A 15,451-nucleotide genomic window follows, 5' to 3' on the forward strand; every position below is an offset into this window, starting at 1 on the left:
TGCTGTGGCCAGTGTAGGTTGATGGCCAAGAGTTTCAAAATGGCTGGCAATGCACTTTCTCGCAACTTCTTCAACATTACAATTACTGCCTGTGCAAACTTGCCAAAATAAATCATTCAGATGTGACTTCTCAAGCAGCTGTTGACACTTGCTATCGCAGCACGGTTACTTTTTAAGCTGAACTGCTTCAAAACAAATTATTTTTCCAAAGATAGAAACCAATACCTTGAAAGAGTTCATGTTCTGTAGTGAAGGAGGGAGAAAGGCAGTTGATGAAGCTAGGATGAGTAACAACTGCAGGCAGGTGCTCACTGGAAGGGTCATGCAGTGCACAGAAATATTCTTCTCCCACTTGTCTTCTGCCCTGAAAAGAAAGAAAAGCTTCTTTTGAAAGCCCAATATTTACAAATGTCCAAGGAAACATGTCAAAGACTGAACTTCTAATTAAAATCATGATAAATGACTGAGCAAAAAGGTAATCACAACATCATATCCTGCATTTATAAATACACATATATGAACTATACATCTAATAACTTGCATTAAATAGGTTGGAATAAATTACAGTTGAATTCAAATGCAGATACTTATTTCAAGTAAACAGTTTCTTATCTAAGTTGAGAAAAATGACAGAAGAAGAGGAATCCAGGTGCAAATCTAGGGCAGCGAATTATTCTCGGGCATTGCAAAGATCAGATCAAGTCCATAATTTCATTCATTTGGATGACACTAGATTAATTTATAAATGTATGCTGAAAAACCAAAAATAATGTCTCGCTCAATAAAAAAAATCCCATTAGTGCAGCTGTACACGATTAATGAAACTAATTTGAGTCTCCAGTTAATTTCAATTTCCATTTTTTTCTGGAAAATGAAATTATTGAATCACAGTTTAATGAAGCATAGCAGCAACCCTCCCCCAACTCTCTCAAAACATTAACTCACACACACACACACACACACACACACACACACACACACGCATGCGCACACACACACCACATATGCAGATACTGCACTACTCCTTCAGAGGCTATATTAGAAGTCTGAACACATGAATTTTAACTCTACCACTGTACAGGATTTATACATTTTTTTAAAATGTACATTTTAAAAGTAGCTACAGACTGCACTGGTCACCACAAAAGTACAACAGAAAACCTTAAAACCCATCTGGTTCAAAAATGTTTTTGTGTGAAGAAAACCTGTAACCATTTTGTGGTGTGGTCTCCATGTGACTTCAAACTCACAGTAACCTAACAGTTCTCTGAGCAAGCAATGCAATTGTACTCAAGTCAGTGATTAGGGGCAATTCAGGATTGGCAATGTTCGACCACGAACAAAGATAAAATACATTGCAGGCTCCGACAAAGTGAAAAGCGATTCATGTTTAGGGAAGCAAGCAAAAACCGGAATGCGAGTTAACAAAGTGTGGAGCTGGATGAATACAGCTGGCCCAGCAGCATCTTAGGAGCACAAAAGCTACCCTCCTCCCTCCGGAAGCTTTTGTGCTCCTAAGATGCTGCTTGGCCTGCTGTGTTCATCCAGCTCCACACTTTGTTATCTCGGATTCTCCAGCATCTGCAGTTCCCAGTAGCTCAAAAACAGGAATGCTTTTCTTTTGTAGCACAGCTACAATTTCAGAAACAAAGTAGTGTGCAAAATAATAAATGGCACTGCTCATACTATTGGACACATTGCAGAAATGAATGTGCACTCAATATAGTTCCTTTAATTTAGAAAATACTGCCCCAAGGTTCCTTACTGAAGAAAAATTAATAAAAAAAAATGAAAATGAATTATAGAAGGTGAGTCAAACTCGCATCCCTTTCTCCAACTGATTTTGTCGTTCTTTATACTTTCCGTGAATCCAATAAAAATGCCAGCAGTCAATGTGCTCTTTCTTTTCACCCCTGCTCAAGAGATGAGTTAGTTAAAGTGCAGATAAACGGAGTTATGGTCGTTTTGCTCTAAGACATGTTATGCAATAAACATTTCAATTAAATGCTGTCACTGAACATACTTTGCATCAGTTATCACCAAACACAATTCCAAACTTTAACTAGGACAAGTTTCTTGATACAAAAAATATTGTAAAGTATATGAAACAACTTTATTCTTGGATAAAATAAAGAACTGCAGGTACTGGAAATCTGAAACAAAACAGAAATTGCTGGAGTAACTCAGCATCTATGGAGCATAAACAGAGTTAACATTTCGAACCCAGTGACTCTTTTTCAGAACTGTTCTGCAGAAGAGTCATTGGACTTGAAACGTTAACTTGGCTCTTTAATCTTGCATTTAAAATAAAATGATTCTATGAGGATAGGCATGTTTTAAAACGTCCAGGATGTGGCCAAGAACACCTGATCATTTTTGGCCAGCAGGCAGCCCATTGTATATACATTTTTAGCAATACATAAATAATGAATTAACATATTGTCTCCTTCCTAAGAGAAGATAATGAAGGAGGAATTATTGGGCGTATTGAATTGTATTAAGGTAGACAAGTCTCCAGGGTCAGATGGGACCTATCCCAGGATACTCTGGGAGACAAAGGAGGAAACAGCTCAGGCCTTAGCAGATATCTTTGCATCCTCTGTGGCCTCAGGAGACGTTCCAGAAGACTGGAGAACGGCCAATGTCATTCCTTTTTTAAAGGAGAGAAACAGAGATAATCTACGTTATTACAGGCTGGTAAGACTCATGCTAGTGGTGGGCAAGCTGTTGGAGAAGATACTGAGAGACATGACTTATTCACATTTGGAGGCAAATAGACTTTTTAGTGGTAGACAGCATGGGTTTATGAGGGGAAACTCATGTCTCACTAACTTGATTGAGTTTTTTGAGGAGGTGACAAGAATGATTAATGAGAAAAGGGCAATGGATGTTGTTTACATGGTCTTGGTAAGGCATTTGATAAGGTACCTCATGGCAAGAGTGTAATGGGATCCAGGGTGAGCTGGCTAGATGGATTCAAAACTGGCATGGTCATAGACGACAGACAGTAGCAGTGGAAGGGTAATTTTCAGAATGGAGATCAGTAACCAGTGATGTTCCACAGGGATCAGTGCTGGTACCTTTGTTGTTTATAATATGATCTGGATGAAAATGTATGTCGTCTGATTCATAAGTTTATGAATGATACCAAAGAGTTGCAGATGGTGAGGAGGATTCTCAAAGAAAACAGCGAGATATAGACAGATTGCAGATTTGGGCAGTAAAGTGGTAAATACAGTTTAATCTGGGCAAATGTGAGATGATATATTTTGGATGATCAAATTCAGGTGTGAATTATACAATAAATGGCACAACACTTAGGAACACTGATATACAGAGGGATCGCAGCGTACAGTCCCACAGATCCCTGAAAGTGGCAACACAGGTAGATAAGGTGGCAAAGATGGCGGAGAGTGCTCTTGCTTTCATCAACCGGGGCACTGAATATAATAGTTGATAAGCTACTTAACAGCTGTATACAACCTTAGTTAGGCCACATTTGGATTATTACATGCAGTTCTGGTCTCCAACCTACCAGAAGGACATGGATGCATTGGAGAGAGAGCAGGTTTACAAGGATGTTGCCTGGTCTGGTGGTCCTTACATATGAGGAGAATTTGGATAAATTCACTTTGTATTCACTGGAAAGACAGAAGCTGAGTGGTGACCTGATAGAGGTCTAAAATTTATGACAGGCGTGGATAGGATGGATAGTCAGAGGCTTTTTCTCAGGGTGGAAAAGGTCAACCACAAAGGGCGCACAGGGCTCAAGGCAAAAGGGATAAGTTTAGGAGAGACGTGCTGGGAAAATTTCTCACAGAGATGGTATTGGGTGCCTGGAATGCATGACCAGTAGGGGTAGTAGAAGCAGGCAAGTTAGCAATGTCTAACAATACCTTGATAGACACATGAATGGGAGGCAAATAGAGGAATAGAAACCAAGTATCGGCAATAAATAGTGGTTTAAGGATTAGGAATTCGTGCAGGCTTAGTGGGCTGAAGGATCTGTTCTTGTACTGTATTGTATTGTATAAATACGATCCATTAAATGACAATTTATATTAATCAGTGTGAAGCATATCCTTGTAAATTAAATTTCATCTATCATGAGAACTTATTAGAAATTTAAATAATCATAGATAAGGCACAATGGTACCCAGGTTTCTTTTTGTTCCTTGTGCATTTTGAAAGGTGACTATTTAAAGCCTCTTCCAACTGACATACTCTATTTAAAACTGCAACACACAAGGAATTAGTTGTCTTTTGAGATAAACTTGCTTTCGGTCTGATTAGAAAGATCGTGTCATCCTCCTGTAAAGATTAAATATGTTATTAATTCTTGGAGATTTAAATTAATCTGTTTAATAGTTCTATAATCCAGCAAAGGACATTGAAACAACTCCCGTTTCAACTGACAATTCTCGTTCAAAAAATGAGCAACTATTATTACTCATTTACACATCCAAATATTATTTTAACAGTATAGATGCTATAAAAATAGTAACGACATGATTGTTGCAAAGCAACCTTTGCAGAGACATTAATTTAAATGCTTGAACTAACAGTTAATATTTCAATGATGTTTATAAATAGAAAACAAATTTTGATGCTCCATTTAACTGACTGCAACTTCAGAATCTCAAAATTTTAAACTTAGTAAAGCGAGATCTAAATTTGTAAAGTAACTATGTTTGTATAAGTTTCCATGAAGAAAACGGATCCATATTGAAATTTCTTTTCAGTTTTGTATTTTGCAATGCGCATTTCATAATACATTGCCAGGGTTTGGAAGTAATTTGTTCAGAAGTACTGGACACTATCTTCTACTGGTCTACCTTGAATAATTTAATGGCTTGTTAACACTCATCTACCAAGGTCTGGACTTGAAGAACGCGTATTAGCTTGAAGCGTCAGAAGTTGGCCACTTCATTTTTATTTATTCATGTGACATAGGCATTGCTGTCTGGGCCAGCAGTTATTGTCCTTCTGTTATTTGTCAACCATATTGGAGTAAGTCTGGAAAACTGGTCAACTTATCAATTAAACAGAGATGTCACTGGTTCTTCACATTGAATGGGTTAAGAAAACTGGAGTATCAGTGACTCATCGCACAGTGCTCTCATGTAGTTCTTGGCATGGGACACATAACAGCATTGGCAAAGATCAAGGTGAAAGTCACTGACTCTGCCTCTCAGCTACGGCACAGAGTAACTGAAAAACAGGAGGAGAAAGGAAAGGAATTTAAATGGAATTAGAGGCAAAATGATGCAAAGTCAATATGTGAAGAAAATGAATTGCAATTCATACATACTTTTTTTGCACAGAATAAATGCTTAAGGCTACAATTATTACTCTTCCAAAGAGAAGATGAGCCCATTGTACCTTACAGCTTTTCTACAACTGGAAAAGTGTTGAGAATTGAGTTTTGAGATTCCTTTGTTGAAGATCTAAAAATGTACATTCAGGTTATTTTAAAACATTGCATGAATTGGCCATTTCTTTACATGCATTTTTAAAATATTTTTGTGCTTCAATCCCATAGTTGCCGAATCAGACGCCCAAGTAATTAAGTGCTATTTAAACCCTGCAACAGCAACACTACAAGGTGCCAAGCGAATGCAAAATGAGGTTCCCGCTCTTCATTTAGCCAAACAGATTGCTTCTGCACAAGCTGCAACATCTGAGGAGTTTACAAATAATATTTTGATATAGTCAGATAATCTTAGTAAATAAGTTGACTAATAGTTACACTTCGTCTTTTTTGTTCTTCCATATCTTAGAAACAGAGGAGTCTCAGTCAGTCAGTGAAATGTTAGGATGATCTCCCCACAGTGAGACATGCCACATTCTTTCAAACAGGGTGCCCTCCACATGCCACAGAATGCGACCCATTAGTGAAAAGTGGAAAAAAATACAGGGACACAACCTATGTAAGTCGTTTTTATGTACTCATCTGAAAATTAATAAGTTCCTTCATACTCAGTACTGCAATAACGTTACAGCTATCAAACTACAAGGGATACAAGTGTATCCTGAAAAAATAGTACATTATGATATTGCAGAAGAGTAGGATTAGAGTAAATAGCTCAAGATCAAAAACAGCAACTGAAGTGTGATGGAGAAAATGGCCCTTTATAAAGCAGTCACTGTTATTAGAACTAGCTCCATCAAACATGGGCTTGGAGAGAAACAAGACTTGAGAGACAGAGAACAGATTCATACAGGACCCTTACCATGGCAACCAATTTTATTTTCATGCTTATTCATTTGGCTCAACATGATATATTTAGCTCGATGTTGCTTTTTCTTATCAGAGAGAATGTGGAGAATGAACATTGCTAAAACAAGCCTAGAAGTTGAAGCTTTTTGTAGTTTATTCATCATACCTACGACACAGAATATAGGCTCAAAAGAAGGAGCATCATTTTAGACAGAATGAGGAGATGGCGCAGATTGGCTGGGTCATCACTGACATGAAGATATAGCAAGTGCATTAACTGTCTATCTCAATTCTCAGATCACACATGTAGATTCTGATTAGTCAGACATAGCTCAACCAATCAGCACCCTCTCCAAATTCTGTATAAAATGGTGCCTTTTTTTGGTCCCCGAATCTACTTCTGTGTCCTCGAGTGCAAGATGAAAAGCTTCAATTTTGTGTTTCTTTTTGGCACCATTTAAGATCAGTACTACCCCTAGCACTGATTAGTACTGCTGCCATACAGCACCACAGGGACCAGGGTTCGATTCCACCCTCAGGCAACTGTCTGTGTGGAGGTTGCACATTCTCCCTGTCTATGCACAGCTTTTCTCCAATTGCCCCACTTTCCTCCCATAGTCCAAAGATGTGCAGGTCAGGTCAATTAGCCAAGGGAAATGCAGGGGAGTAGGTCCAGGTGGGATACTTTTCGGACTCGATGGGCTGATTGGCCTGTTTCCACACTGTAGGGTTTCTACGACCTTGTGATCTATTTACATACCTTAGAATATGGAGATTTACGTCTGGACAACAGAACTCCATTCAATGCCAATCTTCCTCAGTTAACATAAAATTGTAGAAGGAATAAAAGTCACTCGATTTTGCTGCCTTAAACATGGATCATCTGTGAATTTTGTAAGCTTGTTCCATCAGATAGCCTGTTCTGATGCTGTGCTTTTCCATTAGCACCCAATATTCTTTGGAAATACTTGTGGTAGAGAATCGAACAACAGTCAAATGACATGCTCCTAATCTGCAAATTTATAGTTACCGCAAAACACTGCACTTTACAGAAAGATTCAGCCATTCAGTCAGCTTTAACTAATGGAGGGCATCTAAGAAGTTCAATTTTAAAAACTGATCTATTCAAATACAGTATAAGCCTACAGACATTTTAATTGTCAAATTCAGAATCAAAGGATGCATGGTAACTATGATGCCTGAGAGACATAAAACTAATCAGTCTGTTAAGAAAATTCAAAGAACAATCTTTGCTCCATACCTAATATCTTTCTTAAAGTGAACTAAATCTGTGTCACGTAGTTCAAGTTTACAAAAACAGCAGAGTTTAAAAATTCACTTCATGCACATGTTCAGGACCAAGGGCCAGGTTTCCAGAAGGTCACATTTTCCTCCACTGTTGAGATCAATCCATAACACCAGCTGCTTTATGACAGAATAGGGCTGACCAAACTGGGCATAAAAGCCACATAGGAAACAAACAAAATCAAAAATTGCTGGAAAATCTCAGCAGGCCTGGCAGCATCTGTGAAGAGAAATCAGTGTCAAAACTTCGGGTCTTTCATTCTGAGGAAAAGAAGGGTCGCTGGACCCAAAACATTAGCTCTGATTCTCTCCACAGATGCTGGCTGACCAGCTGAGGTTTTCCAGCAATTTCTGATTTTGTTTCAGATTTCTCCGCATCCACAGTTCTCTCAGTTTCACGCACAAGAAACTCCCGTCAGCAGCTGGAACTGGAAAGAGGTTTATTCACAATGCTGTTCTTTCCATGCGTCTAAATGTGGAAAATGGCTAGCAGTGCAATCTCTGGGCACTCTCACTGATAGACCATATGTTCTGTTACTCCCTGTTTGTGTGGTTAATGTAGTGGAAAACTGTGCCACCTGCTTGCAAAATCATCACAATCCACTCTGGTGAGAGCAAAGTACGGAGCAGTTATCGGAGAGATTTACAACATTCAGTGGATAGCAGGATAGCAGGGGGAGGTGGTGGGTGGGCACCATTGTTTGGGAAGGTAGACTTCATAGAATTCCTTTAGTTAGAAACAGGCCCTTCGGGCAACAAGCCCACACCAACCCTCAGAGCATCCCAGCCAGACCCATCCCCTCATCTACACGTCCCTGAACACTACGGGTAATGTAGCATGGCCAATCCACCTAGCCGACACATCTCTGGACTGTGGGTGGAAACCAGAGAACCTGGAGGAAACCCATGCAGACAGCGGGAGAATATACAAACACCAAACAGACAGTTGCCCGAGGGTGGAATTGAACTGGGTCCCTAGTGCTGTGAGGCAGCAGTGTTAACCACGGAGCCACCGTGCCGACCCGTAGCGCAAATGTAGAGCTGAAGGAGGGCCATGTCATCTGGCCATTAAAATAAGAGCCTGCATGTGTTTCAATTAGATGAAGAGTATTTTTCACATTCATTATTGAACAAAGACTACTTGAAAATCAAAATCAAAGTGCTTTTGAATTTTCCTGCACTTGCCCAAGAAAATGGCAAAAATCAAAGCACTGATTTGCACAGCAAGAGAAAACAGCAGTTACTGAAACAGTTGCAAGTCCACAAGGTTGAATTCTCCCATCTCCATGTAGCTGAAGTAACTGCATCCAAACTGTCCAAAATTCATGTGGTATGGAAGTCCATTGAAACAGTGCTGACTGTCATCAATCAGACACAAAAAGACAACCTGAGAAAATTCTACAAGGCAAGGCTTTGGACTTGCAACCCAAGAAGACCCGTGCCACGTATTGTCGACTAAACAAATATGAGGAGAGGTTGAAGACCAAGAAACAGCAAAGGAGAGAGCATCTGTACCTCACATGAAAGTGAGCTGTAAAAACATAAATGCTCTGTCACAGAAAATATTAAATTTAAGAAATGAAAAAAACACTTGCTTTTGTACAGCTCTGGTGAAAGGTCATTCACATAGAACATTGGGTGCAATCTAATGCGATCCCGTGTGGCACATTTAGCGCATTTAATGAGGTGGGGCATGAATGGTGTGTCAGACTCCTGCCACCTTTCCTCTGCTACCCCCGAGTAAATCCATGGTGCTAAGGCCCATGGGTGATCTTCTTGCCCACCACCAACTGAATCTTGGCATCACTGGAATTCTTCTCAGACTCCCAAAAGCCAAGGCTCCCAGGAGAACACCAATGTTCAAATGTGAGGGAGGTCATGCCGAACAAATCTGAATGAATTTTTCGAGGAGGTGATCAAGTGTGTAGATTAGGGTAGTTCAGTTGATATAGTTTATGTAGATGATCAGCAAAGCCTTTGACAAGGCCCCACACCGGAGACGGATAAAGAAGGTGAAAGCACGTGGGAAAGGGTAACCTGGGAACTGGATCTACAATCAGTTTAGTGACTGGAGGCAAAGGGCGGTGGCAGAAGGTTGGTCCTGAGACTGGTGGCCGGTGTCCTGCTGAGTACCACAGGAATCAGTGCTGCATTCCATATTGTTTGTGATATGCAATCGATACAAATAAGAAATGGGTGGACTCAGAGGGGCACGATGCTAAATAATTTTGGGGATGGGCCAGGTGATTAAAAGTTGCAAAGGTTGTCTTGGGTTACAGGAAAAATAGACAGATTATTAAAATGGGCAGATCAGTGGCAAATGGAATTTAACCCTGAAAATTATGAGATGATACACTTTGAAAGAAGCAACAAGGCAAGGTAGGACTCAATGAATAGCAGGATACTACGAGGCTCACAGGAACACAGTGATCTTGGGGTATTTGGCCACAAAATCCTGAAGGCAACAGGACATGTTAATAAGGTGGTTAAGGTGACATACAGAATGTTTACCTTTATCACTGTGGTATAGATTATAAGAGCAGGGAGCTCGTATTGGAGTTGTACAGAATCTGGTTGGGCCACGGCTGGAGTACAGTCTGCAGTTCTGATCATCACACTATGGGAAGGATGTAGTTGCACAAGAGTGAGTACAGGGAAGGTTCACTAGGATGTTGCCGGAGATGGAGCATTTTGGCTACGATGAGATACTGATAAGTTCAGGCTGTTTTCTTTAGAACAGAGAAAGCTGGGGGGGGCGTTAATGGATTGAACTGAGTAAGATTATAAGGGGCACGGGCAGGTTCAGTAGGAAGCAGCTAGTCCCCTTAGTTGAAGGGTCAATAATAAGGAGCCATCATTTTAAGCTGAAGCACAAAAGATTTAGAGGGGATTTGAGGAAGACATTTTTCACTCGGAGGGTGGTGGGGGTCTGGAATGTACTGCATTGGAGGACGGCAAAGGCAGGAAATTTCATAACGTCCAAAATGATACATGGATGAGTAGTTGAAATGTCATGGCATTCATGGTTATGGGTCAAGTGCTGGGAAGTGCGATTAGCGTAGATGAGTCTGCACTGACCTAATGAATTGCAAGGCCTTTTCAGTGCTTTATAATTCAGTCATAAACGTAGACAACACTCAATCATTCCTTTTTAATCACACAGGCATCACTGGCTGGCCAGCACTTATTGTCCATCTCTAGTTGCCCTTGATAATGTTGGGCAGCTGTCTTCTCTCGCTGCAGGCCATGCGCTGTAGATAGATCCACAATGCCCTTAGGGAGGGAATTCTAGGATTTTGATCCAGCGACAGTGAAGGAACAGTGATATATTTCAAAGTCTGAATTGTGAGTAGCTTGGATGGGAACTTGCAGGTGATGTTTCTATATACCTGCTGCTCTTGTCCTTCTGAATGGAAATGGTTGTGGGTTTAGAAGGTGCTGTCTGAGGATCTTTGGTGAATTTCAGCACTGCATCTTCTAGATCATATACAACCAGCACTGAAATTGCTTTAAAAACTCAACAGATCTGGCAGCATAGGTGGAAAGAAATCACAGCTAATGTTTTGGTCCAGTGACCCTTCTTTAGAACTGATTATAGCTAAGAAAAGGTTGGTGTTTATACTGAAGATGGCGTGGGGAGAGTGGAAGAGTAATTGCGAGGTGGAGTTAGAGCCAGGGGAAAGGAAAACAGTTTGAATGACAAAGGGATAGGTAAAGGTCAGTCCTAAAATTATTGAACTCGAAATTGAATCCCAAAATGTGCAGGGTCGCTAAGTGGAAAATGAGGTGCTATTCTTACAGCTTGCACTGAGCCTTGCTGGAACACTGCAGCAAGCCTGAAGCAGAGACGTTGGCCAGGAAACAGGGTGGTGTGTTAAAGTAGCAGGCAACTGGAAGCTCAGGGTCATTTTTGCAAGCAGAATGTAGATGTTCTACAAAGCTGTCGCCCAGTCTACGCTTTACTTCCCCAATGTTGAAGGAACCACACTGTGAGCAGTGAATGCAATAGACCAGATTGTGTGAACTGCAAGTAAATCACTTCTTCACCTGGAAGGTGTGTTTGGAGCCTCGGATAATGAGGAGGGAGAAGGTAAACAGGCAGATGTTACACCTTCTACATTTGCAGGGGAAGGTGCTACGGGACTATGGGAGGTGCTGGGAGTGAAGGAAGAAAAGACCAGGTCCCTATGAAAGGCTGACAAGGGAGGGGAGAGGAGTATGTGTCTGCTGGGGACATTCTGCTGGAGGTGGTGGAAATGGCAGCTAATGATCCTCTGCATGTGGATGCTGGTGGGATGGTAGGTGAGGGCAAGGGGTCCCCTATCACTAAGGTGGGATGCAAGAGAAGGGGTGAGGGATGAAGTGTGGGACCTGGCTGAGGGCCCGGTCAACTACAGTGCTGGGGAATCCTTGATTGAGGAAGAAGGTGGACCAGTTGGAAGCCCGTTTGTCAAAGTTGGCATCATCGAATAGATGCAATGGAGACAGAGAAATGGGAGAATGGCAGTAGGGTGTGAGGATGTATAGTCAAGGTAACTGCAGATGCTGGTAGCCAGCCTATCCTCAGAAATGGAAACAGTTATCAAGGAAGGGAAGGGAGGAGTCAGAGATGATCCAGGTGAGAGTGAGAATGGGGTGAAAATCGGAAACAAAATTGACAAACTTTTCCAATTCCAGACGACTAAGGGAAGTAACATCGGTGACATCATCAATATACCAGTGGAAGAATTGAGGGTGGCCACCAGAATAGCAGAGGAACAAGAAATGTTCCATGTACCCCGCAAAGAGACAGGCACGTGGGCAAGAGCTGGAACTAAATTACCTTTGGTTTTAAATCAAAGTTAATCCCAGAATGAAATAAAGTTGCCAGCTGCAGATCAGGTAGAAGAGTGATGATGGTTTTAGTTCATATACAGAAACCACATGCGTCACTGATCCATGATGTTAAAATGGTTCTGACAGATAATTAAGCATGGGAAATAAATGACTAGGTACTTTAATATTTATTAAATATAGGCCGCGTTAAACCCTGACAGAACATGATTGCAAGATTTTCTCAAACTTGGATGAATTACTAAGCAATGGAAGTTTGGAATACAGAAGCCGTGGTTGAAATGGCTTATAATTAAACATAGTAAAATGGATCTGCAGTTATAAAAAGCTGTTTCTTTTTTACCTCATATTCTTTTTCTAAACCTGCTGCAAGTCACCCCAGGAGAGTCACACCAATTCTTCAGTATTGTTATGTACAGGAACTGGCAGGCAACCAATTCTTAATAAGAAAGACAACTGCAGTAGCTTAATGAAAAAGAAATTTTACGTGAACCTTGCGCAAGACTTTACAGCTACTTTTGACCTATTTTAATTTCTGAAAGACAGATCCTTCAATGGGCACAACATGAAATTTCCTGAAAGCCTGGGTCCCAGCCGAGTCCAGGTCTCAATGTTTGCTAAATTAATGAACCAAAGTGTTTGATGGGCTCTGAACTGTGGTTTATAAGATATGCTCCCCATGCTGAGTGCAAAGACAATTTAGATATAAATACACCACTTCCATTTACTGATACTACCAGTCAAGATTAATGTTCAGGGTTAAAAGAATTAACAGAGCTACCTTGAAAGTCGAAAATGACTGATTGATTCTATGGGGCACAAAGTACTTGAAGCAGGCTGAAAGTGATATTCCAACTCCTTGCACTGCTCAAAATAAAATAGTAATTGGTTTGAACAAATGCAATCTCACTGTGCCTGGCAGGCAATATGTAGTTTCTGCAATAAATGCTCCTGATCTTTGACCTCATGGGAAGGAGCAAACTGGTGAGTTGTTCAAAAAAAATTGTTCAGGCAAACATTTATTGTACCTTCAAATAAACTAATTCTGAGAGTAAGTATATTATCCATGTGAGTGCATCTGCTGACACCTCTGGAGATCTCCGTTATCCCAACATCCAGCCACCCTCATTACAACTTCCTCCTTCCCTTCATAACACCAGCAAAGGGAATAGAAAGTAGAACATGGAACAGTACAGCATAGTACAGGGACTTCTGATCATGATGCTGTGCCGAACATTTATCTTAATCATAATGTCTAACTAACCTCTGACCCTACCTTTTACTATCATCCATATGCCTGTCTAATAGCTGCTTAAATGCCCCTAATGAGGCCAACTGCACTACCCTCTCCAGCAATGCACTCCATGCCCCGACCACTGTCTGAGTAAAGAACCTAGCTCTGACATCTCCCCTATATCTACCTCCACTCACTTTAAAACTACGGACCCTCACAATAGCTACCTCCACTCTTGGAAAATGTCTCTGGCTATCCACTCTATCTATACCTCTGATCATTTTGTACACCTCTATCAAGTCACCTCTCATCCTTCATCGTCCTAAAGAGAAAAGCCCTAGCTCTCTCAATCTTTCCTCATAAGACCTTCCCTCCATTCCAGGCAGCATCCCGGTAAATCTCCTCTGCACCTTTTCCAATCCCTCTACATCTTCCCTGTAATGAGGCGACCAGAACTGGACACAATACTCCAGATGTGGCTGAACCAGGCTTTTGTATAACTGGAGCATAACTTCACGGCTCTTGAACTCAATACCTCTATTAATGAAAGCTAACACACCATACGCTTTCTTAACAACTCTATTCAACTTGGTGGAATGACTTGACTGATCCAATTCAACAACAAACTCTCATTAAAAATCAAGGTTATTACAATCTGGTAAATCGTATAGGGCACTGTTGATAAAGCTGAATCTCAACTCTGTACCCAGTACAGCTTTATGTATCACGTTAAAAATACTGCTCCTGTAAAAATGCATTAGGGATGGCCATCGTTATTGAGGTTTTACATAACATTCACACTTCCCTACCTAGATAATACACATCACCAGGCAGAGGAAAGCGAGAGGCATGCATTACTTTAAAATTCAAAGGCTCCAATGCATGTTATAAATTGAAGATTTTCTTTCTTTTTCCCCACAGTGGCCCTGGAAATGTAACAACGTCCCAAAGCACTTTGCAACCAGTGAAGTACTTTTCGGTGTATTCACTGTGAATTTACAAAACACAGTAACTCGCAGACAGTACGCGCTCTAGAATAGCAATATGGTTTGGTAATCAGATATTCTGTTTTAGTGATGCAAGTTAAGAGGTGACTTTGGACTGAGGACCATTGAGAAAACACGCTCAGTCTTTTAAATAGTATCATGGAACTGTTTCTATCCCCTCGATGAGTTTGGGATTTTACATGTTATCATAAACAGTACGACACAGCCTCAGTATTACAGAAAGGTATCAGTCTAAATTTTGTGCTCACTTCAATGGAATGGGACATGAACGCCTTAAACCTTTCAACTCATAGGCAAGATTACAATCAACTGAACCACGGCTGTCCGTCCAGTAACTTTTCTTGGGGTAAGCAGGAAAACTGTCCAATATCTTTAATTGCACAATGTCTTCTCCACATGACTGTGAGCCACTCTTTCAGACCTCTGCTCCCAAAACGAAAGTAAGGGAGATGCCCAATCCCAGCATGGAGGAAAGGGAAAATGGTGTCTGAACCTAAAGGGAGGAGATCAGAGGCAGGAGAGCAACAGCGGGCATAGAATACAGTAGCTTAGGAAGTTTTAGGGATACACTTCTATTTTTATTGGTCCATACAGTGCTGCAAAATCAATTAACTTTTCCTCAATCTGTGCGAATCCTTCAAACTGCCAGATATCCCAAGGCCAAAGATACCATTCCCACCTACAAGGTAAACTTCAAAGCGTCTATCAGTTCCAGAATAACACATGACCAATTCAGCTCCAATAAGTAGATCAGTTGCCTGCTTCTTGATCTATCTCCATTAAAGCTGGTAATGGACAAGAGTCAGATTTTAAACATTTTAAATCTCATCCAATCCCAACCTACTGGTATAC

General features: G+C 40.8%; 1 protein-coding gene across 2 annotated transcripts in view; it reads right to left on the reverse strand.

The window, feature by feature from the left end:
• ube3d (ubiquitin protein ligase E3D) overlaps positions 1-15,451 on the reverse strand; it is a 179,176-nt gene that overhangs the window by 68,081 nt on the left and 95,644 nt on the right. For both annotated transcript variants that reach the window (XM_059645730.1, XM_048530254.2), the window contains exon 10: positions 226-364. In XM_059645730.1, coding sequence (XP_059501713.1) covers positions 226-364 — 139 coding nt within the window. The remainder of the gene's footprint in view (positions 1-225; positions 365-15,451) is intronic.

This window comes from Stegostoma tigrinum, chromosome 4 (assembly GCF_030684315.1).
Source record: "Stegostoma tigrinum isolate sSteTig4 chromosome 4, sSteTig4.hap1, whole genome shotgun sequence".
Classification (NCBI taxonomy): Eukaryota; Metazoa; Chordata; class Chondrichthyes; order Orectolobiformes; family Stegostomatidae; genus Stegostoma; species Stegostoma tigrinum.